The 27,060-nt window shown below is 44.0% G+C and overlaps 1 protein-coding gene and 1 pseudogene across 3 annotated transcripts in view; one reads left to right on the top strand and one right to left on the bottom strand.

Moving 5' to 3' along the window:
• The first annotated feature begins 6,596 nt into the window (after window positions 1–6,596).
• Window positions 6,597–27,060, top strand: part of MAPRE1 (microtubule associated protein RP/EB family member 1) — a 32,226-nt gene continuing 11,762 nt past the window's right edge. Inside the window, exons 1-4 of one of the 3 annotated variants that reach the window (XM_041733550.1) lie at window positions 6,597–6,726; window positions 11,683–11,806; window positions 24,036–24,181; window positions 26,800–27,007. In XM_041733550.1, the coding sequence (XP_041589484.1) occupies window positions 11,686–11,806; window positions 24,036–24,181; window positions 26,800–27,007 (475 nt within the window). In that variant the 5' untranslated portion in view covers window positions 6,597–6,726; window positions 11,683–11,685. Of the gene's footprint in view, window positions 6,727–6,935; window positions 7,046–7,259; window positions 7,279–11,682; window positions 11,807–24,035; window positions 24,182–26,799; window positions 27,008–27,060 lie in introns of those variants that run through there. The other 2 variants (XM_041733551.1, XM_041733549.1) reach the window with 2 other exon arrangements.
• On the bottom strand, window positions 23,489–23,930 carry LOC121478445 (annotated as a pseudogene).

Below are 27,060 nucleotides of genomic sequence, written 5' to 3'. Positions count from 1 at the left end.
AAAATCAGTATTTCTCTAACAGCATGGTGTCCCTTTCCTTCTTTCTGGGTCAGTTGGGTGGGGCGTGGGAGGGCCTGGGAGTTGGAGGTATTGGTTCCTGCAGCAAGCATTTTGCCAGGAGTACCTGGGTGACCCCATGGAGCTTATGGTCTAGATCACTAGCCCTCAAACTCCAGTGTACCAGCCTCCCCTCTGAGGCTCATTAAAGCAGAGCTTTCTGGGCTCCACCCTGTTTCTGATTTCGTTGTCTGGAGTAGAGTCCAAGAATTCTATGCTGCTGGTCCAGGGACTGGGCTAGTGAATGAGTTTCTAAGCCTTGGGTCTCAAATCAAGGGACTGGAGCCTCTTTGAGTTCACTTAAGGCTTGAGGTCTGAAACAGCCACCTGACAGCTCTTGGGGAGTTGATCAAGATGGCTGACTCCAGAATGCCAGGGCTGCTTCTCCCAGTTCTCCACACCTTTGGATTCCCTTGCACCTGGTTCCACTGCCCCCAGTTGTCCTGTCTCAATTAAGTTGGGACTGGTTGGGAATGACCCCATGATTCTTTTTTTTTTTTTTAATATTTTATTTATTTATTCGTGAGAGAGAGAGAGAGAGAGAGAGAGAGAGAGGCAAAGACACAGGCAGAGTGAGAAGCAGGCTCCATGCAGGGAGTCGGACCTGGGACTCGATCCTCAGTCTCCAGGATCACGCCCTGGGCCAAAGGCATGGCCCCATGATTCTAATCTAGCTCCCTGTGGGCACAGCTCTTTGGGTAGGGCATATACCCATTGCTGTGCAGTTAACTTGGCACCAGCTAGGCAGGTGCCCAATCCCCCTGCCCCAACCCATCCTGCCATAGTCCTGTCGCTAGGTCTAGCATTTGGTCAGGGACAAGCAGGCAATGAAGATGTCCATGCCTCTCCAGAGGTTCATACTGGTCAGCTGATGCAGACAGAGGGAAAAGGTTGTGGGAAAAAATATGCACATGTGGTGGGTTGCTTGGAGTTAAAATAGATATAGCAACTACCTGTGCCTCAGTTCTTTCAAACTGTTAAGAAAGGCTCTAACACTGGCCACCTCCATGACCATAGTTGTGTGCTTTATTAGATACTGGAGTGGAGGATGAGAAACTTCGCGTTCCAGTCGCCATGGTGAGACCTTTGGCAATTAGCAAGTGGGTTGGCACTCCTGTGAGGTGTTTGGGCCCCAGGGACCTCAACTGTCCTATTAAGCCATCTTGGGTACAGTGGCTCACCAAATACCAGGACAAGATGAAGCAAAATAAACAGCCCTGGCCTCGAAACCCCAAGAGAGGAGGTGGACTATCTCTCCAGGTGAGGGGATCTTGGGTGTCCCAGTCTGTGAGGCAGGCCCAGGGTTGACTTTGGAGGGGCTGTCAGGGCAGCTCTTTGTTTTTGCAAGATGGGAGTTAATGTTTGGATGGATCTACATGATCCCAGGTACAATGCAATAGGGAGGACGTGAATCCTCCCTATTATCTTGTGGATGAGGTTAGGTAGGCCTTTTCTAAAGCAGTCTTCTAGTAGCCTGGGGCTGTAGTCGGGGAGATTTGCATCTCTAACAGGTAATGACTTCAGGTCCTGCCTGTTTCCTAGGGCTGCTGTGAAGGTTCAGGGCAAGAAGGTTCAGAGCTTTGCCTGGTGCATGGCATGCCACAAACCCTCAAGTCTTATGGCATTGTGCTAACAAAAGCCATTAGTCAATGCTGTGTTAATGCTTGGGTGCTGGTAGTGGTGGTGGCATCTAATGTTTATTCATGTTTAATAACATCTTGAAGGGCAGCACAATAATCTCTCAGGTGTCTCCCTGTAGCTGGGCTGATGCCAACTGTAGTAACAGCAGCATCTGATGTGTTGATCGCACCCCATGTCATGTTGGGGTCTCCTTGGTCCTTGTTAGGGAGACTGGGTGGGTGTGGCTTTGGCATTTGCCACCCCCAGAGGCCTGTAGAAGGCATCTTGCTGGACTGGTCCACAGCTGTTTGGCGGGCGGGAGTGGGGGGCAGGGTGGGTTGGGCAGTCAGTGTTAGCTGGACAGGGTCTCCTACCCTACCTTTGTCCCTCTAGTTTTCCAGCTAATTTTTTTAAGATTTTATTTATTCATGAGAGACACAGAGAAGCAGAGACACAGGCAGAGGGAGAAGCAGGCTCCATGCAGGGAGCCCAATGCAGGACTTGATCCCAGGATCCTGGGATCACGCCCTGAGCCAAAGGCAGACGCTCAACCGCTGAGCCACCAGGCCTCCCAGCCAATTGCTTCTTGAATGATCCTGTGTTCAAGGCCTGTACCTGGTCCTTGATGACTCTTTGCACCCCTGCTGGGGGGTCTGCCCACTAACTTGTGACCTTGGGGGTGCTCCATATCCACTCGGTGCCTCAGTTTGCCAAGTGTGAAATGAGGATGATAATATCAACCTCCTAAGGCTGACCTGTGGATCAAATGTTTCAAGGCATGTGAAGCATGTGGAAAAGTGCTTGTAGGTAGGTAGCAAGTCTTGAGTAAATGGTAGCTGCTCTGTTGTTACTGGTGGAGAAGCTTCCTAGCAACCCTGAAGTGAAGCCCTGATTACCCTGATTCCTAGGAAGGGAACTAAGACTCTGAGAGGTCCCATAAGTTATCCAAGGCCACCCAGTCAGTGGTAAAGGAGCTGTAAGTCAGAATCTGTTCTGTGAATCCGAAGTAGTCTGCTATTTCTTCTTGGTCCCAGCTGCACCTATTTATTTTGGTGTGTATGTGTGTGTGTGTTCTGCTGGAGTTTGTTTTTGTTCTGCTAGAGCTTGAAATTATCTGCTGCCCTTTGCGGCCTGGGGTACAATTTGCCTACCTTACTTGCTCTCCCTAATTACCTTCTTCCAGCCTACCCCCCATCTCCTTCCTTCCTTTCTGCCTTTTCTCCTTTTTTCTCCTTTCTGACATTTTTTAGTGTAAAATTTCAGATTTACCAAAAAATTGCAAGGATAGTACAAAGAATTCCTAAATACCTATCACCCAAATTCCTCAAATGCTAACATTTTGCCACATGTATTTTGTCATCATCTTCTTCTTTTTTTTTTTTTTCTGAATCATTTGATAGCAGGTTACGGAGATGATGTCTCTTTTGCCTTTAAATCCTTCAGTGTGGGATCCCTGGGTGACTCAGGGGTTTGGTGCCTGCCTTCGGCCCCGATCGCCCGGGCCTGCTTCTCCCTCTGCCTGTGTCTCCACCTCTCTCCCTGTGTCTCTCATGAATAAATAAATAAAATCTTAAAAAAAATAAAATAAATCCTTCAGTGTGTATTTCCTAAAAACCAAAGCATTCTTTTACATGACTACAGTACATGTATCACAACAGGGAATGAACATTCATTTACTTACCTAATCTGTAGACTATAAGTTTTTTTTTAATACTTTATTTATTCATGAGAGACACAGAGAGAATGGCAGAGACACAGGCAAGGGAGAAGCAGGCTCCATGCAGGGACCCCGATGTGGGGACTTGATCCAGGGACTCCAGGATCATGGCTGGAGCCAAAGGCTGACACTCAACCACCGAGTCACCCAGGTGTCCCTGTAGACCGTAGTTAGATTTTTGCCAGTTCAAGATGTCCTTATTGAGGAAGAGAAATAAAGATCTATGTTTTCTAGTCTAGTTTCCATTCCAGAACCACACATTGCACTTGGTTACATTTAATTTTAATTATTATTTTTAATTTTTTTATATTTAATTTTTAAAACTTAATTGCGAGGGGCACCTGGGTGGCTCAGTGGTTGAGCATCTGCCTTTGGCTCAGGTTGTGATCCCCGGGGTCCTGGGATCAAGTCCCACATTAGGCTCTTCATGGGGTACCTGCTTCTCCCTCTGCGTATGTCTCTGCCTCTCTCTTTGTGTCCCTTATGGATAAAAAAAATATAATCTTAAAAAAAAATAAAGTCTTCACAGCTATTTCTCCTGCTGGGTAGAAACTTACTACTCTCTGGCCTTTTGCAGTCAAGGCCTTTTGCTAGGTAACTTTGGCTAGCCCCCTCCTGAAGGAGGAAAGTAGACTCTAAGCAGATCACATGCCCCTTTCCCATCTCTTTGTCTAGATATCATTTATTCATGTGTTCCACAAAGATTTATTTCCCCTGGTCAATCTCTTTGGTAGCAGATCCTGGGAGGGAAATGAATTTTATTTTGGAGGCTTTTACTCAGAAAACTTAGGTGACACCCTATATTCCCAGAATCAGGTCCAAACTCTAGTCTGGCACTTGAGACTCTTCTTGGCTTGGCTTTCTTTATTTGTCTCATCCCCCCACACTAAGGCCCCCCGCCCCCCAACCAAAATGGCCTTTAGATAGTGCTGTCAACTAACTGACATTATTGAAATATTGACCTTAATCGAAAGAGATTCGGAAACCACTAATATTTATTGAGCACCTACTATGTGCTAGGAGTGGTCTAAGAACTTTACATCTCCTGTGATTCTAACTCCTAGCAGGGTCAGGATTTGAACCCAGACTTGCTGGCTTTGTTAGTAATGAAATTCACCTAGCCTGTTGAAAATTTTCATGTCCTCCTATATAAAATGGGGGTAGTTTACGTTGCCACAAAGCACTGGTGAATATTTTTACTCAGTTACCCATGCTTCCTATCAATTCCCTCTGATGCTGATACTACTATTATTGCTGTAACCATTAGGCTATTGGGTTCTTTGCTGTATCCTCTTGTTTGCCCTTTCCTACTCTAAACAGAGTTAGTTGTTGGGTTAACATTTCACCTTTTAGGGCAGGTTTCTTTCTTTCTTTCTTTCTTTCTTTTTTTTTTTTTTTTTTAAGATTTTATATATTTATTCATGAGAGACAGAGAGGCAGAGACATAAGCAGGCTCCATGCAGGGAGCCCGATGTGGGACTTGATCCCGAGACTCCAGGATCATGCCCTGAGCCAAAGGCAGATTGCTCAACCGCTGAGCCACCCAGGCATCCCAGGCAAGTTTCATCTTTGGGAAGCCTTCTCACACTGCTCAGGGTTCCTTATGATGTACTCTTAGAGCACTACATTGGAGACAAGTAGCATTCTGGTGGTTAAAATATTGAAATGCCACCAGACTGATTGATAAACAACTCCTGCCCCAGCTCCCCGTGGACTTTGACAACCAATTGGGTAAGACTTCCATCTGGAAGGGGGCCTCCAGGACCCTATTTCATTCAATGTAGGTGCTGTCACCCCTGCCACACATTGCTCCTGCCTAGCACTAAATCTGACTCATAACTTTCCTTTTAATATTTTATTTATTTATGAGAGACACATAGAGAGAGCCAGAGACACAAGTAGGCTCCATGCAGGGAGCCCGATGTGGGACTCCATCCCCAGACTCGTGCACATACTGAGCTGAAGGCAGACGCTCAACCACTGAGCCACCCAGGGATCCCAGTCTGATTCATAATTAAACTGTAATTGGAGCCATTGGTTTTGTCCTCTGCCTCCCCTGCCAGACTGGAAACATTTGTTTATTTTTATTTACTCTTTAAAGAAGATTTTATTTATTTTGTAGAGAGAAAGAGAGGGAGCACAAGCAGGGAGAGCAGCAAGAGGGAGAGGGAGAAGCAGGCTCTCTACTGAGCGGGGAGCCAGATTCGGGTCTCCTTCCCAGGACTCTGGAATCATGACCCGAGCTGAAGGCAGTTGCTTAGTCGACTGAGCTACCCAGGTGCCCTTATTTATTTTTAACTGATTATTTTTTAGGATTTTTACTTTTAAGTAATCCCCTATGCTAATATGGGGCTTGAGCTTAATAACCCTGAGATCAACAGTTGCAGGCCCTATCAATAAGCCAGCCAGGCACCCCCTATACTGGAAATTTTAAAAGCTGAGAGGCCCTGGGCGCCTGGCTGGCTCAGAGGGTACAGCATGTGACTTTGTTGTCGGCTGGGGAGACCCATGTTGGGCGTTGTAGAGCTTACTTAGGACACACACACACAAGCTAGAGGCTATGTCTGATTTTTGCTCACTATCAAATCCCTAGATTCTGATTGACCAGGGGAAATAAATCTTTGTGGAACACATGAATAAATGATATCTAGACAAGACCTTGGTCTGCTGTGATGCTGGGCAAGTCAGTTGACCTCTCTGAGCCTCAGCTTCCTTTTCTGAAAAGTGGGTGTAACCATTCTTTCAGCAAGTCGGGCAGTGGGACACAGGACTGAGAAAAGAGAAAAGATTCTCGCTTCTGCGGGACTTCAGGCCGACAATAAAGCCATAGACGGATAAACAAGATGACTTCACAGGTACTAAGAGGAAAATAAACAGATGACGAGGTCATTACAGCGTGGTCACAGAATGTGCCTCTAAGGTGACTTTTAAGTCTTTCCTCAGAGCGCTTATCAAGTATCTTTATTATCCAATAAACCCATTTTTGCAGAAGTTCATTTTTCTGGCTGCTGAGGTGGAGATTTTGCAGCTGGACCCCGCCCTGTAGGAGGAGTCACAGCCGGCCTGGGGCGGGATCTCGTTGGCTTCCGCAGGCCACGTGGTTGGGCTCCTCAGCCGTCGATCATTGGCCGGGCCCCGCCCCCGGCGCGCGGCGAGTCCCTCTCTATAAAAGGAGCCGGCGCGGAATGACGAGCCCGTACGTCGGCGCGTAACGGGGTGGGGTGCGTGTGAGGTCATCGCGCGGGCGGGCGGGCGGGGTCGGGCGGTTTGAACGAGACGAAGACGGAATCGAAGCCGGGCACAGGCAGTGGACGCGGTCCCGCCGAGAGCCGGTAAGCCGGCCAGCGGGCACGGGGCGGCGGCCGGGGGACGACCGGGTGGGCCTCGGGCCGGGCAGGCGCCGGCGGGCCTCGCGGGCCGTGCCCGGGCCGCTTCCCACGGCCGTGCAGATCGGGCCGGGTGGGGGAAGGGCGGGGCCGTGACCCGGCGCGCGCGGGCTAGGCTGGGGGCGCGCGCTCAGTCCTGCCGGGGGCGGGGCTTGGGGCCGGAAGTGGGGGCTGCCCCTGGGCGGCGTGGGGCTTCAGGGCCGCGGCCTAGGTGCGGGGCTCCGACGGCGGTGGCTGGAGGTTCCGGGTTGGTCGGGCCCGGGAGGTGGGTGTGTGTGGTTGAAGTGAGTGCTGCCGAGAGCTCTGGGGATCCCCCCTGTAGGAGGCGGTGTCGCCTGATGGTCAAGAGTTTGTGGTTTTGAATTCAGGCCTGTGTTCCATTCCATGCTGTGCGACCTTGGGCAGGTGCTTGAACCTCTCGGCCTCTGTTTCTTCATCTGTAGAACGGGGACAGTGATAAGACTGCAGGAAGCTCTTATCGCAGCACGTGGCAAGAAAGTAAGCCGGCTCAGGGGACTGCTTCCTTTCTTCGCTGGGTATTCGTTGAGCGCATAAATGCTGGGCGCTGTGCTGAGCAAAGGCCTGCTCTCCATGCATCTGCATTGTGGTGAGGAGACAGATAGGAACTAAGACAATGAATACATGGGCAAGATAATTTCGTATAATTACTATGAAGACAATATAACAGGGTGATATGAACAGTGCTTTTCCCATCCCTGCTTCCAGCTCCCCTGAGGTGCTTCAGGGCAGCGTTTGGTCTCTCCCCCATTTTAAGGATGAGGATCCTGAGGCCCTTTGAAGGGAAGGTACACCAGGCCTGGCATTCACTTCCCTGTTGGGGCGCTGTAAGATAATAATAGCAGCTCTTTGCTAATTGGGCACTTGCTCTGTGCCAGGCACCGTGTTAAGTGCTTGATGTGGCATTGTATCATTTAATACTACACTATCTCTAGGAGATCCTATCCTCATTTTACAATTGAGGCACTGAGACTCTGAGAAGTTATGTGATTTGCTTCATGCTGTTCAGCATTTGGCTGAAGCCACATCTGTGATCTGAGTCCAGGCTTTTTTTTTTTTTTTAAAGAATTTATTTATTTATTCATGAGAGACACAGACAGAGGCAAAGACACAGGCAGAGGGAGAAGCAGGCTCCATGCAGGGAGTGCGACTCAATCCCAGGACTCCAGGATTACCCTGGGCTGAAGGTGGCGCTAAACCACTGAGCACCCAGGCTGCCTCTGAGTCCAGGCTATTAACGTGTGTATTATGCTGCCTTTCTTGAGAGCTAGTGTGTTTCATACCAATGTGCCTTTGGTGGTGGTGTGTCAAAGTGCTTAGCACAGTTTCTTGCACATAGAGAGGCTTCAGACATGATGTGCTTTTCACTGAAGTGTTTTCGCTTAGATTCTCATTTAATCCTCACCACCGCCTTGTGTGGAGTATATTGTTCACCTTTTACAGGTGAGCTATTTATGATCCAGAAAGGTGAGGTGTTTACTCAGGGTCACATGGCTTTTTTTTTGGTGGTATCTCCCTCCCTATTTTTCCATAGGTATCAGTATGGTGCCTAGAAAGTAATAGGGTGCCTCTCAGCCAGCATCCAATCAGAGTGGGTTTGAGAACATGCTAGGAGAACTGCTGAAGGAGGAGAGATACCTGGGGAGGTAGGTAAGAGAGCTTTTTTAAAGGCAATTGAAACCTGGATCACAGAGCCTTTTATGCACACAAATGTGTGCTTGCATAGTTGGCATGGGTCTTCCATTGAGGTCAAGCAATGGAATCTTTATGGAGGAGGAGTAAGCTGTAGCTTGCTGTAGCTTTGAGAACTAGACTGTTTTGACTGCCTGGAAGAGCCAGTTAATTGGTTGAGTCAGTGGATGTTTATTGCATATCCACAGGGTGTCTAACCCCATGTCTTCAGTGGCTGCAGAGTTTGCGGAGCACGAGGGACCAGGTATTAATGTACTGCTAATGAAAGAGTTTTAAATTATATGATGATGAAAGGCCATTAACGTTTTCTGAGCTGGGGTGTGGTCAGGAGACACACGTGGCTTAACCAGCTGCTTAAATTTTATGGTAGTATGACCCATACAATACCCAGTGTATGTACGAATGTCACCAAAATAGATTACAAGAGCTGAGCCTGGAGCGTGTTTTTTGTTTGGATACGTCTCTCCTTGGTACCTGGTAATAGTGTGTTTTTTTTTTTTTTTTTTTGGGTAATAGTGTTTTTTTTTTTTTTTTTTTTGGTAATAGTGTTTTATACACAATATGCATTTCATTTATTCATTGAGGGGTTTTTTTTTATTTTTTATTTTTTTTAAATTTTTTTTTTTAATTTTTTATTTATTTATGATAGTCACAGAGAGAGAGAGAGAGAGAGGTAGAGACATAGGCAGAGGGAGAAGCAGGCTCCATGCACCGGGAGCCTGATGTGGGATTCGATCCCGGGTCTCCAGGATCACGCCCTGGGCCAAAGGCAAGCGCCAAACCACTGCGCCACCCAGGGATCCCATCATTGAGGGGTTTTAAGCAAGGGAGACTTGATCTGATTTGTGATTCAGAAAATTCTTGTGGTTGCTGTGTAAGGATAGTTTGAAGCAGCGAGATTAATTTGAAGGCTGCTGCAGTGGGTCCAGATGATAGTGGTAGCAGGTCTTGGGCACTGTTTTTGGTACCGGAGATAGAAGGATGAGTGGTACTAGGTCCCTCCCTGCCCTGGATCTTGTTTGCTTAATACCTGTTATGTGTCAGATACCACACCAGGTATTTCATGTGCCTTATCTCATTTAAACCTCACCTAATAATTTTTTTTTAGGTTTTATTTATTCATTCATGAGAGAGACACACATACACACACAGAGAGAGAGAGAGAGAGAGGCAGAGACACAGGCAGAGGGAGAAGCAGGCTCCATGCACCGGGAGCGCGACATGGGATTCGATCCCGGGTCTCCAGGATCGCGCCCTGGGCCAAAGGCAGGCGCCAAACGGCTGCGCCACCCAGGGATCCCTCACCTAATAATTTTTAATAGGTAGCATTAACTCATAAGATGACTGAGGTATACTCAAGTAACTTGCCCAGGGTCATACAGTGAAAGAGTGACAGCCTCACACTCAAACCGGGTTGCCTTGGCTTGAAATCCTCAGCTTTTTTCATAGAGCAAATTGCCTCCTGGCACAAAACTGGTCTGGGAATGATTCAGAAAGGAGAGATAATGACAATCCAGTGTGATAATGCCTATCTAGAGGTTTGAATGAAGTGCTGTGGGAACAATTAATTTCCCAGTGGAGTCAGGAACTAAATTGTGTTGGCTTCTTGTATGAAATGGCTTTATCATCTGAGTTTAAAAATGTAAGAGTGTTGATGGTTTGCTTTCTGAAAAACGCTTATATAGGTATAGTTTTTCTGTCTTTGACAGTGTCCTGCCAATTGGAAAACAAATAGCTTTTACCCACTATGTGCAAGGCACTGTGCCACATGCTGTGGGAGGGATGGGTGAATGTGGGATGTGAGGGCATAGACCTGATAAGTTATTTATCTTGCCAGCCCTCAGTCATCCCACTTATAAAAAGATTGGTTGGGTAGATCTGTCTCTTCCAGCCCTCACATTCTGTATGACTCATGAGGCTTGCAGGAGATGGGTGTGGGAAGACCAATTCATGTACTAGACACTAGGTGGATGGAAGGAAGTGCCACAAGAGTGCCATCTCATGATGGTTCCAAATCCTAACATGATCTGGTGGCTTCTTTCCCCACTTCTGTTCCTGCTCTCCTCTTATTGGGCTTACAACTACCTTTCACATCTTCATGTGGCTGCTTCCTTCTGATTGTTAAGGTCAGATGTCAACCCAAACTTTACCCTACCACATTCCCCACCGCCCCATTTCCTAAATGGTTGATATGAAATGATATTTGTTTGTTTATTTGACCCATGTCAGTCTTCCATTACTAGAACATGAGCTACCTGTGGACAGGCAGCTTGTCTCTTTTGCTTAACCATTTCCTTGGCCCTAGAACAGTGCTTGATAAACATTTATTGACTGAATGAGGATGATGATGGCATCCACATTTAATAGCATTTTAAGCTACTGTGTTTCTCTGTGTTTTGAATTTGCAAGCCTAGCAGAACAGCGAGGGGCAGCATTTTCTAGTGGCAGGGAAAAAAAGTGGCTGGCGAGGCTGAGCAGGTTTGGATGCCAGTCCCAGGGCTTCTAGGTTGAGCTTCTCTTTCCTCACCTGTAAAATGAGGAGAATGAGGTGAACCTTGTGGGGAGTTGTCAGGGTAAATGACAAGTGTCTGTAAAGCTCCTCGGATGTCTTCCTGTTCCCAGGTGGTTCAGGAGACCATTATTAGTACCAAGGACCCTTCACTGTAAGGTCATTTCCCACCATTTTCGTACTTAGGTTTTTGAAAGCTTATTTACTATTTTGATTTTAAAAGTGGATATAGTCTTTAAAAAAAAATTGGAAAATAGTGGAAACTATAAAGAGGAATTAATAAAAGCCCACCATCTGAAGGAAATTCTTGTGAACATTTTGACATGTCAATGGATAAGTTTTCTGAACAGAGAACATGTTTGTGTGTTGGCCTCCTTCATAGAGCATTGAGTTATCTCTTTACATAGTGTCTCTGATACCTTAAAATTTAATACTAATCATATTAGAATGGCGCTAATTTTTAGGCTGGCAGGGGTTGGGCCATTCAGTTAGGGTCATGCTTATGTGTGGCAATCCAAGCTCATGACTGGAATCCTAGTGATTTGGCCTCTTGGGGGTAGAAAGTAAGCGCTTAAAAATTGAGCCTACTACAGGTTTGTTCTGGGTTACTGACTCCAGGAAATGTTTCCTCTCCCTTGCATGCCTAATAATGTGAGCCCTTCTCTTTTCCTCACATGCTGTAGAAGATGGCAGTGAACGTATACTCAACGTCCGTCACCAGTGATAACCTAAGTCGACATGATATGCTGGCCTGGATCAATGAGTCTCTGCAGCTGAATCTGACAAAGATTGAACAGTTGTGCTCAGGTAAGAGAAATCCACTAGATCATTTTTCCAGGAAAGCCTGTAGGTCTTTCAGGAATGCACAGGCCTGTATCTGACTGCAGAGGCCACTGGTTCAGGTTCTGTGTCAGGGCTGCCTCATTTCCTTCTTTCAGCCTCGCACCAGTTCCTCTTCTGGAAGGAACTATGCTAAGAGAGTGTGCTTCTGGCCCACATACCACCATCTTTAAATTCTGAGGCCTGCCGCTTAGCCCAGTTTCTCCATCTGCACTCTTGTGCATCCAGATTTTTCTTTTTTTTAAAGATTTTATTTATTTATTCATGAGAGACACGCAGAGGGAGAAAGCAGGCTCCATGCAGGGAGCCTGATGCGGGACTCGATCCCGGGACTCCAGAATCACGCCCTGGGCTGAAGGCAGGCGCTCAACTGCTGAGCCACCCAGGGATCGGGAGTGCATCCAGATTTGAAATGTTTTATTTGAGGATGACAGTTGTTAACTATTCTAGATTTATTTATTTATTTATTTATTTATTTATTTATTTATTTATTTTCTGTTCTAGTTTTATATTCGTTTTATCAGTGGCATGTTTTATTCCCAAGTAGGAAAAGACCAAAGTCAGGCAAATGCCATTTCAGCCACAATTTTATTGAACTGTTTTTTTTTTTTTTTTTTTAATTTTTTATTTATTTATGATAGTCACAGAGAGAGAGAGAGAGGCAGAGGTACAGGCGGAGGGAGAAGCAGGCTCCATGCACCGGGAGCCTGACGTGGGATTCGATCCCGGGTCTCCAGGATCGCGCCCTGGGCCAAAGGCAGGCGCCAAACCGCTGCGCCACCCAGGGATCCCTTTTTTTTTTTTTTTTTTTTTTTTAAAGATTTTATTTATTCATGAGAGACACAGAGAGAGAGGCAGAGACACAGGCAGAGGGAGAAGCAGGCTCCACACAGGGAGCCTGACAGTGGGACTCGATCCTGGGTCTCCAGGATCATGCCCTGGGCTGAAGGCGGCACCAAACCACTGAGCCACTGGGGCTGCCCTGAACTCTTGTTTAATAAGAATTTAAAGAGAGGTAATGACTTATAACAAAAACAAACTTTTTTTTTCTGTGTATATGAATTGACATTTAAAAAGTTAGGAAGAAGAAAATAAGAATTGTTTTCCAAACAATTATTGTTACCAAATAAGAATTGTGGTAGTTCTAGTATTCAGAGAAAGCTGCTGTTGGGATATTTTCTTTCACTTTTCTGTGCACATATATATTTCTGTATATCCCAGCTTTTTTCACTTAACTATATTGTGAATATTCTCTAGTGTCATTCACTATCATAAAAATAACTTATTTTTAATGGCTATGTGCTATTTCTGTGGATATGCTGGAGTTGTTTATTAATCTTCCTGATTTGGGGACATTTATGTGGTTTCTAATTTTTCCATAGTGATTTCTAGAATAGAAACGGAGTTACTAAGTCAAAGAGTATGAATTTTAGGTTCTTGATAATTATTTTTCATAAAGATGTTACTGGTTTCTGTTTCCTCTAAAGACTTCTTGTCTCGCCTTTTGCGGGTTCTGCTGACTGGCCTAACATAATAAGGATTGTGTTGGGATTACCAAAACTGGGTCTACCACAGATAGAGTTGGGGTCAAGAATATACCAGAAGGATGAGATATGTATCCTGTTGCTACTTCAGTTCTTCTCTTGTCTGTGGGAGAGAATTAGAATTGTTCCTGGGTGTAACAATAATGGTCATTTAATTGAACACTTAGGTGCCAGGGTCGTGTAAATACTTTTCCAATATGGCTTCATGCAATTCTTACTATATACCTACATGAGGTAGAGATGTTTATTAACCCTACTTTACAGATGAGGAAACGGGCTTAGAGAAATTGAGTAACAAGTTCCGGGCTATACAACCAAGAACAGAATTTTTTTTTTTTTTTTTTTTTTTTTATGATAGTCACAGAGAGAGAGAGAGAGAGAGAGAGAGAGGCAGAGACACAGGCAGAGGGAGAAGCAGACTCCATGCACCGGGAGCCCGACGTGGGATTCGATCCCAGATCTCCAGGATCGTGCCCTGGGCCAAAGGCAGGCGCCAAACCACTGCACCACCCAGGGATCCCCCAAGAACAGAATTGAGACTTGAACCTTTGTACAGATCAGCAGCTGATGTTCTTCAGTTCCCATGCCTTACTCGCTCTCCAGGCTATTCCTTTACTGGTGCCATTTGGATTTATTTATTTATTTACTAATGATTTTATTTATTTATTTTGAAAGATTTATTTGAGAGAGAGAGTGGGGAGGAGCAAGGGGGAGGGGCAGAGGGAGAGGAGGGGAGAGAAAAAGAGAAAGAGAGAAAGAGAGAAAGACTCTCTGCTGAGTGGAGAGCCAGACAATGAAGCTTCATCCCAGGACCCTGGGATCATGACTGGAGCCAAAGGCAGACACTTAACTGAGCTACCCAGGTGCCCCTATGATTTTATTTTGTCTTATTTTATTTGTTTATTTTTAAAGATTTATTTATTTATTCATGAGAGACACAGAAAGAGAGAGGCAGAGACAGGCAGAGGGAGAAGCAGGCTCCACACAGGGAGCCCGATGTGGGATTCAATCCCAGTACCCTGGGATCATGCCCTGAGCCAAAGGCAGATGCTCAACTGCTCAACCAGGCGCCCCTATTTTATTTTTTTATTTTATTTATTTATTTAAGATAGGGCGAGTAAGAGAGAGACAACATCAGCTTGGGGGAGTGGGCAGAGGGAGAAGCAGTCTCTACTGAGCAAGGAGCCTGATGCAGGGCTCAGTCCCAGGACCATGGGATCATGACCTGAACTGAAGGCAGACAGCTAACTGACTGAGCTACCCAGGCCCCCATACTTCCCTTTTTTTTTTTTTTTTAAACTTCCTTATTTTATAGCTGGGTCCTAGTCTTGCTCTTCGTTTCATTTGGTCATCTTGTTATATCCCCTGTGAGGTTTAATCTCCACTTGCAGATGGTGATGGGGAGGCTCCATGCGAAGTTGTATAGTGAAACTATGGTGCCCATGTGTCATGCTAGTTTCTCATTAGTTTAATTGTAGCAGGGCACAGGTTAGTTGTAGGCACAGGTTGTTAGCCTTAGATTTGTGCTGCCTTCCCTCAGTTTGTTTCCTCAGTCCCATCACTACATCCCCATTTGTTTGAGGCTCTTAAAGCACTTGTTTGCCCTGTGATTTGTGACTAATACCGGGATGAGGTCATCTCACTTTTCATTGGAGCTAGCTTTTTCACCAGTTTTCTCCCTAAAATTTACCTCTTCCATAAATATACTCTGAAATATATTTTACTTAATTGCAAAATTAGACTTTTTTTTTTAAGATTTATTTATTTTTAGAGAGAAAGGGAAAGAGCTTGTTGGGGGTAGGTGGGGGAGGGGCAGAGGAGAGGGAGAGAGAGAAAGACAATCTCCAGTAGACTCCCCACCAGGCTTCATCTCTTGAGATCATGACCGGAGCTAAAATCAAGCATTGGGTGCTGACTGAGCCATCGAGGTTCCCCTAAATCTCTTCAAGTGTAGATAAGTGGTAATGTGTATGATCTGGCTCCAGATTTATCTCAGACAGGAAGCTATTGTGGATAGTCAGGACTGGGCATGGAGAGGCTTCAGTCTGCTCTGAGCCATGTGATTTTAGATGAGTCCCTTAATGTTCTAGTTTCTCTTCTGTAAACTGGGGTAGTAGGACTAAACCTACCTGTTTTAAAAAAAAAAAAAAAACTCTCAGATACTGATTCTGTGCCAGACCCTGGAAATGAGTATAGATCTCTCAGGGGAGTGTGCAAATGCTCATTTTACAGATGGGGAGACTGCTTGTGGGGCACAGCTTATGCATTACAGAGCCTGGTTTTGAACCCAGATCTTTCTGACAACAGAACCTACACTTTTTCTGCTGCATACATGCTCTTTTTTTCTCATGTCATATCTTTTTATTTATTTTTTATTTAAAGATTTTTATTTATTTATTCATGAGAGACACACACAGAGAGAGAGAGAGAGAGAGAGAGAGAGGGGCAGAGACATAGGCAGAGGGAGAAGCAGGCTCCATGCAGGGAGCCCGATGTGGGACTCCATCTCTGGACTCCAGGATTACGCCCTGGGCTGATGGCGGTGCTAAACTGCTGAGCCACCCGGGCTGCCCATATCATGTCTTTTTAAAAGAAGCATTTGGAAGAGAGTTAAACAGATGTAAATTACATACAATTAAATACAATGATATTGTCTCATTAAAAATCCCTGTGAAGAATTTTAGCCTTGCAAGCTGCCTGCCATTTTTCTTATCTTGGATAAAGTGCTTTTCTCCTGCAGGACACTTAACTGTGATTTGTAAGCAAACTTTTATTCATTCATAGCTAGTTTTCCTCTGAGAGTTGTATGTGACTTCTCTCCAGGTATGTAGATGGTTGCGTTATGTGTCACATTGATGTTTAGAAAACTAGGTCTCCATTTTCTGTATGAGACCAAACAGGATGAGCTACAGACACTATGTCCCTGGAGAAGGCCTGCTGCCAGGGGTTGGAGTCCTAGAGAAGGTGAGGTTCCTCAGATCCTTGCATTTTCTGAGGCCTAAGCAGCATCCCAGTAGCCTTTAACACTGGTGCCTGGTTCCTCCCGGTCTTACCTCTGATGAGCAGAGGATCAAGCTGACTAGAATTTTCTATGATACATGAGTCTTGAAGGATAGGAATAGGTTTTTCACTTGTAAGAGTGAAGCTCTGAGGTCCTACACTATTAATGTGCTGGTTGCCTATGAAACGGCTGAGTTTTGTCAGCATTGTGAACCTGCCCAGTCCCGCCCAGGTCTGCATGCCCCAAAAGTAAAACAAGCCTTTGCTTGGCTTTTGTGAGGTAAGGTGAGGATAACTTTCAGTGACAAGTTGGCAGTTTGTTTCAAGATTCATTTCCATTCCATAGTCTCCCTGTTTTTGAGAGCTAGTCATTGAGTATTTTGGAACGGTAGTCTGAAGGAAAAAACCCTCTCATTTGGATGATAGATTGCTTGTATCAGAAAAGGGATGTGGTTGCTTTTTGTTGACCAGTCTCTATTCCCTCAGTTCCATTTCATATTCAGACCCTCTGTGTGTATCCAAGGGCCCAGCATGGTACTTTGAACCTGTAGAGTGGCCCTCACTATGTGTTCTCAGCTCTCCCTTCTCTTCTTGTCTTCTCCCCTCCAGCCTGGCCTTCATAGTTCCTGTGCTGCACAGAATAAGAGAGGTGTGTAGTGTGCAGACACTTCCCTGGCAAATGCTAGATTTCCTCTTTCCTCAGCTTGTTGTAGGAGCCCTTGAGTCAGTCTTGGCTCGTGCTGTTCTGAGTGTGGCCACATCGCTAGCCAGGCCTCCTCTGCTTCATTTTCTCCTCAGGTTGTTACCTCCCTTTTCCAGATACTCCATTTTGGGCCATGATTCCACCATTCTTTCAGTGTTGCAGGCTTCCAAAGAGACTAATTCACCAAGCTCTATATGTCTTCTGATGGGTGTTTTGGATCTAGCCCTTTCTCCGTTTGCTCACTGCTGGCACAGCAGTTGCCTCACCAGGCACGGGTTCCCCTGTCCCCACTCTCTGGCACCACAGTAGTATGCAGCCTTTCTTTTTTTTTTAATGTTTTTTAAATTTTTATTTATTTATGATACACAGAGAGAGAGAGAGAGAGAGAGAGAGGCAGAGACATAGGCAGAGGGAGAAGCAGGCTCCATGCACTGGGAGCCCAACGTGGGATTCGATCCTGGGTCTCCAGGATCGCGCCCTGGGCCAAAGGCAGGCGCTAAACCACTGTGCCACCCAGGGATCCCAGTATGCAGCCTTTTTTTTTTTTTGAGCATTTATCATAGGCCAGTTGCTTTCCAAAGTGCTTTACATATATAACCTGGAAGGTAAGGACTGTCATTTCCATTTTATAGATGGAGAAACTGAGGCATAGGGAGGTTAAACAACTTGCCCAAGGTCATTTCTTTCAGCTGTACTTTGAGTATTTAGCTATAATTGTTAGATATAATTGACATATACTGTATATACAAGTCTTATTTTTGAATATATTGAAATAACTGAAGGTCTGAAAATGGTTTAAAATTCAAAAGGAACAAAAAGATAAACAGTGAAAAATTTCCTCCTTAACCCTGTCAGCCAGCCACCCAGTTTCCTGCTCCAGAGAGAGTGTATGTATAAGCAAAAACATCCATCCATATTTTGTGTTCTCTTTTCCCCTTTTTTACATAGATAGTAGCATTTTTAATATGCCAGTGGGTGTTTCATATCAGTGTATCAGATGCCACTTTCCTTTCTCTTTTTTAGGTTATGTAGATTCTAATTTCCTTGGAGAGCAGTCCCCTATGTGGACATTTGATTTCTTTCCAGTTTGTTGCTCTTATAGATTGTTACGTTAAGTAACAAGCACGTGTATGTGCCTGGCAGTTTTGTTTTTTTGCTTTTTTAAAAAATTTTATGAGAGAGAGAGAGAGAGAGAGAGAGAGAGGCAGGCTTCTTGGGAATCCCAATGAGAGACTCAGTTCTGGGACTCCGGGATCACACCTTGAGCCGAGGGCAAATGCTCAACCATTGAGCCACCCAGGCATCCCTGTTTCCTGCTTTTAAAAAATTGGAATGGGGGCACCTAGGTGGCTCAGTGGTTGAGCATCTGCCTTTAGCTCAGGTCATGATCTTGAGATCCGGGGATCAAGCGTGTTGGGCTCCCTGCAGGAAATCTGCTTCTGTCTCTGCCTGTCTCTCATGAATAAAAAAATCTTAAAAAAAAAAAAAAAGAGTAGGGATTATTTTTCCCATGTTAAAACATCTTGAGGCTGATTTTAATTTATTTTTTGAAAGAGAGAGAGAGCATGAGTAGGGGGAGTGGTAGGGGGAGTAGCAGATTCCCTGCTGAGCAGGGAACTGGGTGTGGGGACTCAATCCCAGGACTCTGGGATCACTACCTGAGCAGAAGGCAGACACCCAGCCAACTGAGCTACTCAGGCAACCCTTGAGGCTGATTTTTAATGACTGCATTAGTGATTCCTCATAGCTCTCTATTTCCAAATTTTATTCATCTTTTAAGATGACTCAAGCCTCACCTATTCCCTAAAGTCTGAACATGCTCACATTTAATAGTCAATGTGTTTCCTGTGTGTTGTGTTAGAACTTCGGGAGCTCTACACCTGGAGTCTTCTGATGGGGAAGTGTCTCTTATGTGTAGAATGTTGGCTACAGCTTTCATCTAATTCTCAGGGGTCTCTCGACCTGAAAGAGTTGAGTGCCAGGGCACTTGGGGTATTGTAAGCTTTTGGAGCAGGGGTTGCATTATGCCCTTGCAGCACAGAATTTGGTAAGGCGGGGCCACAGCAGTCAGTGAGGCTTGGTAGGTGATCAGTAACATACAACTGGTCCTGCCCTGCATCTGTCTGCATCCTCAGGCCACGGATTATGTGGGCCTATTCTGCCACAGATTATTGGGTCAGCAGCCATCGGAGAGGAACCCTGCTTGTGTTGTCAGCCTTTGTTATTAAGGCAGACTGGAAGGCAGGCCCCTTTTTAACCTATTCTGTAACTAGTTGGGACATTTATAGGAGTTTTCAGCCCTTTTGTGAAAAGCAGCTGATAGATTTTTTTCATTTCTTTTTTTCTTTTAAGGATTTTATTTGAGATTGTGTGTGTGTGTGTGTGTGTGTGTGTGTGAGAAAGAGAGAGAGAGGGAGAGAGAACACGAGAGAGAAAGAGAGCACACACGCACGTGGAGGGGAGAGGGAGAAGCCGACTCCTTGCTGAGCAGGGAGCCTGATGTGTGGGGTTCAATTCCAGACCCTGAGATCATGACCTGAGCTGAAGGTAGATGCTTAACTGACTGAGCCACCCAGGTGCCCCAGATTTTTCTCTTTTCAATATTTGCTTTTTTTTTTGTGAGTGTTCTGATTTTTTTTTTTAAAGATTTTATTTATTTATTCATGAGAGACACGGAGAGAGAGAGAGGAGCAGAGCCGTAGGCAGAAGGAGGAGAAGCAGGCTCCATGCAAGGAGCCCGATGTGGGACTAGATCCTGGGACTCCAGGATCACATCCTGAGCCAAAGGCAGATGCTCAACTGCTGAGCCACCCAGGTGTCCCTTTTCTGTGTTCTGATTTTTTTTTTTAAAGATTTTATTTATTTATTCATGAGAGATGCAGTGAGAGAGAGAGAGAGAGGCAGAGACACAGTCAGAGGGAGAAGCAGGCTCCTCACAGGGAACTTGATGCAGAACTCAATTCCGGAACCCCAGGATCGCACATTGAGCCAAAGACAGACACTCAACTGCTGAACCACCCAGGCATCCCCCCTGTTATATTTTAAAAGAGATTTTAAAGTCATAATTTATTAATTGTAATGTATAGCTCTTGTTTGGATCCTGATGTGTACAAATCAATTCAAAACATGTGTACATGCATACACAGAAGATAATCTGTTAGGCATCTATACCCACAGCACTGCTTTACACATGAAGGATGTTTTTCTGGAATAGCAAAATAATGTGCATTTACTAAATACACACTATTCTCAAGCCATCCATTGAATTCCAGCAAAAGTCAATCAAAGCCACTTAAAAACAGCAGTCATCTGCTTCTCAGAAAAAAGCTTGCTTTAAGAATCACCACAGTTCTTGGGACACCTGGGTGGCTCAGCGGTTGAGCATCTGCCTTTGGCTCAGGGCATGATCCTAGAGTCCTGGAATCGAGCCCTGCATCAGGCTCCCTACATGGAACCTGCTTCTCCCTCTGCCTATGTCTCTGCCTCTCTCTTTCTCGCATGAATAAATAAATAAAATCTTAAAAAAAAAAAAGAAATGGACATCTGTCAAAGTTTTAAAAAATTAATTAATTAATTAAATATCTTCATATAAAAATAGCCATTTTACTATCTTTTTTAAAATTTTTTATTTTTTATTAAAATTTATTTATTTATTTATTTATTTATTTATTTATTTATTTATGATAGTCACAGAGAGAGAGAGAGGCAGAGACACAGGCAGAGGGAGAAGCAGGCTCCATGCACCGGGAGCCCGACGTGGGATTCGATCCCGGGGCTCCAGGATCGCGCCCTGGGCCAAAGGCAGGCGCTAAACTGCTGCGCCACCCAGGGATCCCGCCATTTTACTATCTATATAGCACAGATAACCAAAAAAAAACATAATGTATCAGGTTAAACCGTATGAAATTACTGTTTTGTATATTAAAAATGACTCAGTAATGGCCAATTCTGGGTGGTGGTACTAAATGCGTTCTATTTTTTAAATATTCAATCACGTGCTACGGTAAATATTATTTTCTTTTTTAACTTTATATTTTATTTTTAAGTAAACTCTACACCCAACATGGGGCTTGAATTCACAACTCTGAGATCAAGAGTCATATGCTTCACTGACTAAGCCAGCCAGGCACCTCAATAAATATTACTTTTATAATCAGAACACAGGGCAGCCCTGGTGGCTCAGCGGTTTAGTGCTGCCTTTAGCCCCCCCGTGGCTCTCATGGATAAATAAATAAAATCTTTAAAGACAAAAAACAGGCTCCATGCAGGGAGCCCGACATGGGACTTGATCCTGGAACCTCAGGATCACGCCCCAGACCAAAGTTAGACGCTCAACTGCTGAGCCACCCAGGTGTCCCACAAACTACCCTTTAAAAAGATATTTTATATATTAGAGAGAGAGAGAATGAGTTGGGGGATGGGGAGAGGGAGAAGCGGACTCCCCGCTGAGCAGGGAGCCCTGATGCAGGGCTCAATCCCTATTAGTTTGTTAGAGAAACTGGGTCATTGTCCTCTAGAATTTAGGAAGCTATTAGTGTCCCTATCTTTATTCATTCATTCTTCATTCATTCATTCATTTATTTATTTAATTTATTTTAAAGGTTTTAGTTATTCATGAGAGACACGGAGAGAGAGGCAGAGAGACAGGCAGAGGGAGAAGCAGGCTCCACGCAGGGAGCCCGAAGTGAGACTCGATTCCAGGACCCCGGGAAAATGCCCTGAGCCAAAGGCAGATGCTCAACCGCTGAGCCACTCAGGCATCCCAGTGTCCCTATTTTAAAAATATAAATATTGCTAATTCAGTGCCTGGTACCTAGAATTTTTTCAGTATATTTTTGTTGGGTGAGGAAGTAAATCAGGCACCTCAAAAACCAGGCTTCTACTTTCTGATGCTTCTTTCTACTCAGAATGTTTTTGATCATTGAAGTGCTTCTGCTCTTTGCATCTTTCCAAAAATAATGATAATGGCACTGTTTATGCTAGAACTGGCAGGGAGCCAGATTGGTTTGATTTAAATTAAATTGAATATGCATATGATGGCAGTCTCATTCTGCAGAACACCTTTTGCTTAGTCACTGGATTTCTTGCCTCCTTCCCTGGCTGTTTCCTTTGGCACATTAGCCCTGCAAGGGCAGTAAGTGCAGTGAAGCCTGCCCTGTATTAGGAGACTGTAGTTCAGTAGGCATTAGAGAAATAACATTCATGGAAATTTTAAACACCAAGAAAATACTTCTTAGGAACGGAGATGGGGAAAAAATGGGCTTGTGCGGGGAGGGAATGGAATTGGAAAGCAAATGGGATGAGATATATGTGATAATTTTCTATAGTTGCCTTTAAAATAAAATTAAATAGAGGAACACAAAAATTTCTTCTGTTTAACTTTGTTTATAAACTGATAGGTTAAGTTTATTTAGATGTGTAAAACCTCAGGGAGACAGACATCTTAGAAAAACATTTATTTAACCTTGGTCAGAGGATAGATCTTTGAAATACTTGGGAAATCCCTACTGCCAGTGGGCAAGAGGATGTGTCCTTGCAAAAAATCGGACGAAGTCACTTGTTTCCCTTTTTTCTCTTCTAGGGGTTTTTCTTCATAGTGATTTTATTGTCATGCTAGTTTCTTACAAAGTTTTAAAATTTCCTAGAAACATTTCTTCTCTCCTCATCACAGGCTTCCAAATTGGAGGTATGTTAGACTTAGGTGAAACCAGTCTCATTATAGATTTTGAGAAATTATTTTGACATTAAGTGGTAATGAAGCTTTGGGTTTTATAGGTCCACATTATTATTATTTTTAATTTGTTGTTGTTTTAAGTAAACTCTGCCCCCAACATGGGGCTGAAACTCATGAGACAAAGATCAAGAGTCTTGGCTTGGGAGGCCTGGGTGGCTTGGGAGGCCTGGGTGGCTCAGCGGTTGAGCATTTGCCTTTGGCTTAGGTCATGATCCCGTGGTACCGGGATAGAGTCCCGAATCAGGCTCCTCGTGGGGAGCCTGCTTCTCCCTCTGCCTATGTTTTTGTGCATCTCTCTCTCTCTCTCTCTTTCTCTGTCTCTCATGAATAAAAAAATAAAATCTTTAAAAAAAAAAAAAAAAGAGTCCCATGCTCTACTGATTGAGCCAGCCAGGTGTCCCAGTATAGGTCCACTTTACAACATTTTATATTCTATGTGGGTTAAGTAGGTTTGGGTAGAAGTTCATCCTGCTTTATTTATTTTAAAGATATTTATTTACTTTGGAGAGAGAGTGCAGGGCTGGGGAGAAGCAGGGAGAGGGATAGAAAGAATCTCAAGCCAACTCTGTGCTGAGTGTGGGGCCTGACTGAGGTTAGCTCTGTCTCATGACCCTCAGATCATGACCTGAGCTGAAATCATGAGTGAGATGCTCAGAGCCACCCAGGCACCCCAGTTCATCCTGCTTTTTTAATAATAGTATGTATGTATGTATGTATTTATTTATTTCCAGCAAAAGTGGCTCAACTTTATTACAGGGAAGCTAGGGAGGAGCAGGGCAAGTGAGGGTCTCTGTTAGGAACTGCCATCCTGAGCAGGACTGCCAGACCCCAGGTCTGTCTTGAAGTCAGGAGAGGATCAGCGTCCTGCTTCCTTTGGTCCATCATGGGCCCAGGGGTCCAGGCCCTCACTACTTGGGGCCAAGGTAGGAAACGGCCTTTCCTGTTTTCTCCAGGGTTTCCAGCAGAATGTCCATGCTGTGCTCAGAGTTGATGCAGACCTTTTTGTTGGACAGGTCAATGTCAAACCCAACTCCTTCCAGCTTGTTGAGCACCCGACTGACTGCGTTAGAGCATCCTTCACATGTCCACAGAGAACTTGTGTTTCGGCATGACTGTGGCTGGCTGGTGGTGGTGGTAGTGGCAACAGCAGCGACGCTTCTAATAATAGTTTTTAATGTCCTAAGTGTGTGTATTATTCTTCTCTTGTTCATTCAGGGGCTGCCTATTGTCAGTTTATGGACATGCTATTCCCTGGCTCCATTGCCTTGAAGAAAGTGAAATTCCAGGCTAAACTAGAGCATGAATACATCCAGAACTTCAAAATACTACAAGCAGGTTTTAAGAGAATGGGTGTTGACAAAGTAAGTAAATTTTATTCTTTCCTTTGGTTGTTTCTTAATTAGTAACTGTTACTAAGGATGTAGATGCTGGCTTATAATTTTGGACATTTTCTACCCCCTGCCTCGCCAAGTTATATCATCTTTTCTCCAGGTAAAATAGAATTTATTGGGAGCAGCATTTCCCTGTACCCTCCTACCCCCAGTTCCCTTGCTGTCTTCTTCCTTTATTTTGAAGTTATTAGTATCTGGAGGAATCAGCCTGTAAATCTATACTCACAATTTTTCTTTTAAAAATAATGTTTAATGTTTATTAATTTGAGATCCAATCCTTCTTATCTCTGGGTTTACTTCTGTAAAGCATACCATATGGTAGAATAAGTAGTTCTAATAGAGAAGATTCTAAATACTTGATTTTATAGTAGGGTTCAAGGAAGATCCCTTATGTGTGCTGGCAGATTCCCTTTTGCCATTAAAGATATTTGAAAATACCAGAAACATAGTCTACCAAGCTTCATTAGGACAAATATTATCTTTGTTTTAGTAAATAATGTATTATGCAAAATTAAGTACTTCCCTACCCTATTAGAATGGTTTCTTTCTTTTTTTTTTTTTTTTAAAGATTTTATTTATTTATTAAGAGTGAGAAGCGTATGAAAGGGAGGAGGAACAGAGAATCTCAAGCCAATTCCATGCCGAGTGTAAGAGCATGATGTGGGGCTCAATCTCTTGCTCATGACCCTGAGATCATGACCTGAGTCAGAATCAAGAGTTGGATGCTTAGCTGATTGAACCAGCCAGGTGCCCCAGAATAGCTTATTCTTTTTTTTTTTTTTTTTTTTTTTTAGATTTTATTTGAGAGAAAGCATGAGCGCAGGGGGTGGGGGAGAGGGAGAAGCAGGCTCCTGGCTGAGCAGAGAGCTCGATGCAGGGCTGAATCCTAGGACCCTAGGATTATGACCTGAGCCAAAAGCAAGACACTTAACTGAGTAAGCCACCTGGGTGCCCCCAAAATGGTTTATTCTTTTAAGCCATTTTTTAGGGAAAACGTTTTTTAGTAAAGCTTGTAATCACCCCTAAATTATCTTGCTGGTGTATCTGTTCTGTATTTACTTTGAAATCAGTCTTTTATTTTAGTCTCTGTATAATATATGAAATATGCTTTTGTATTGAACGAATATCATTTAGGCACCAGTCATAGTTTAAACTAGATATAGTTTATGTGCAGTACTTTTTCTTTTTATAGAGTTGTATTTTATTTTAAGAACAAGGAAAATTTATAAAGCATACAAGAGCGAATAGTGTGGTGATCCTTTATGTACCGCAAGGATTATGAAAGCATGACCAGTTTTTTTCCATTTCCCTTAACCTTATCTGTTGTACTCCCAGATTATTGAGAAGTGAGTTCCAGATAACATTTTGTTAATAAGCATTTCAGTATCATACAAAATAATTTCTTAAAATTGTATTTATTTGCTCCAAGGGGTAGATATAGTTCAGAATATTACATATATTCTTTTTTTTAAAGCATTCATGACTATATTTTCTTTTTTTTTTTAAGATTTTATTTATTTATTTGTGAAAGACACACAGAGAGAGACACAGGCAGAAACACAGGCAGAGGGAGAAGGAGGCTCCATGCAAGGAGCCCGATATGAGACTCGATCCCGGGTCTCCAGGATCACACCTCGGGCTGCAGGCGGCGCTAAACCACTGTGCCACCGGGGCTGCCCCACATATATTCTTTTTTATAAAAATACCATTGCAGTTAGAATCCTAGAAGAGTTAAAGATAGTTAAATTCTGGTGAACAGTCCAATAATTTGAGGTAATACCTGATAACAGGTATCCTTGTACAATAAAAAAGTTGACAGGGTTGTATTTTAATGGGATTGGAAGTACTTGAAAAACATACCATTTTGTAGAAATCTGTTCTGGGACAGGTTTATGTATCTTGACCTGTTTACCTGTTTTTTTTTTTTTTTTTTTAAGATTATTCATGAGAGACAGAGAGAGGCAGAGACACAGGCAGAGGGAGAAGCAGGCTACATGCAAGGAGGCCAATATGGGACTCAATTCTGGGACTCTAGGATCATGCCCTGAGTCAGAAGGCAGACGCTCAACCACTGAGCCACCCAGGTGTCCCTTGACCTATTTTTAAGACAGAATCCCCCCCCCCCCTTTTTTTTTTTCTGGATGAATTTTTTCCTCCAGCTTTATTGGAATGTGATTGACAAGACAGATATCTGGGATTGGTTTGTGCCCTGGGCTTCATTCTTTGTGACAGGCACTATGGCAGTGTAGGTTGCATGTGAGATTTCCTCTTTATAGTGGAATGACATGTCTTACCATGTGTTTGGATGTGTGTATGTGACTAATATATGATACTTGTTCTTTTACATTTCTGATTCCTTTTGATGGACTGGGAGGGGGGTTGACAGGTCTGAGTACTGTGTGGAAAGCAAATGAATGAAACTTGCTCTATAAACTTTCAGGGGCTTACTTACTTAGCACTAAGTTCTTGCCTCTAAAATTTTTTTTTCTCCTTTTGGCAGAGCTTTATACTGATTTGATGCATGGACACGTATGATGCTTGCCACAACCTCTTGCTTTGGGCTAAATAGTCTTGATATTTTTCTGCAGATAATTCCTGTGGACAAATTAGTAAAAGGAAAGTTTCAGGACAATTTTGAATTTGTTCAGTGGTTCAAGAAGTTTTTTGATGCAAACTATGATGGAAAAGACTATGACCCTGTAGCTGCCAGACAAGGTCAAGAAACTGCAGTGGCTCCCTCCCTTGTTGCTCCAGCTCTGAACAAACCGAAGAAACCTCTCAGCTCTAGCAGTGCAGGTAAAACAACAAAACAAAAACACCATTTCCAAATAATAGTATTCTGAGTATTC

This window comes from Vulpes lagopus, chromosome 18, assembly GCF_018345385.1.
Source record: "Vulpes lagopus strain Blue_001 chromosome 18, ASM1834538v1, whole genome shotgun sequence".
Lineage (NCBI taxonomy): Eukaryota > Metazoa > Chordata > Mammalia > Carnivora > Canidae > Vulpes > Vulpes lagopus.
The sequence above is the reverse complement of the archived record's forward strand: the minus strand, read 5'-3'. Positions and strand labels throughout refer to the sequence as shown.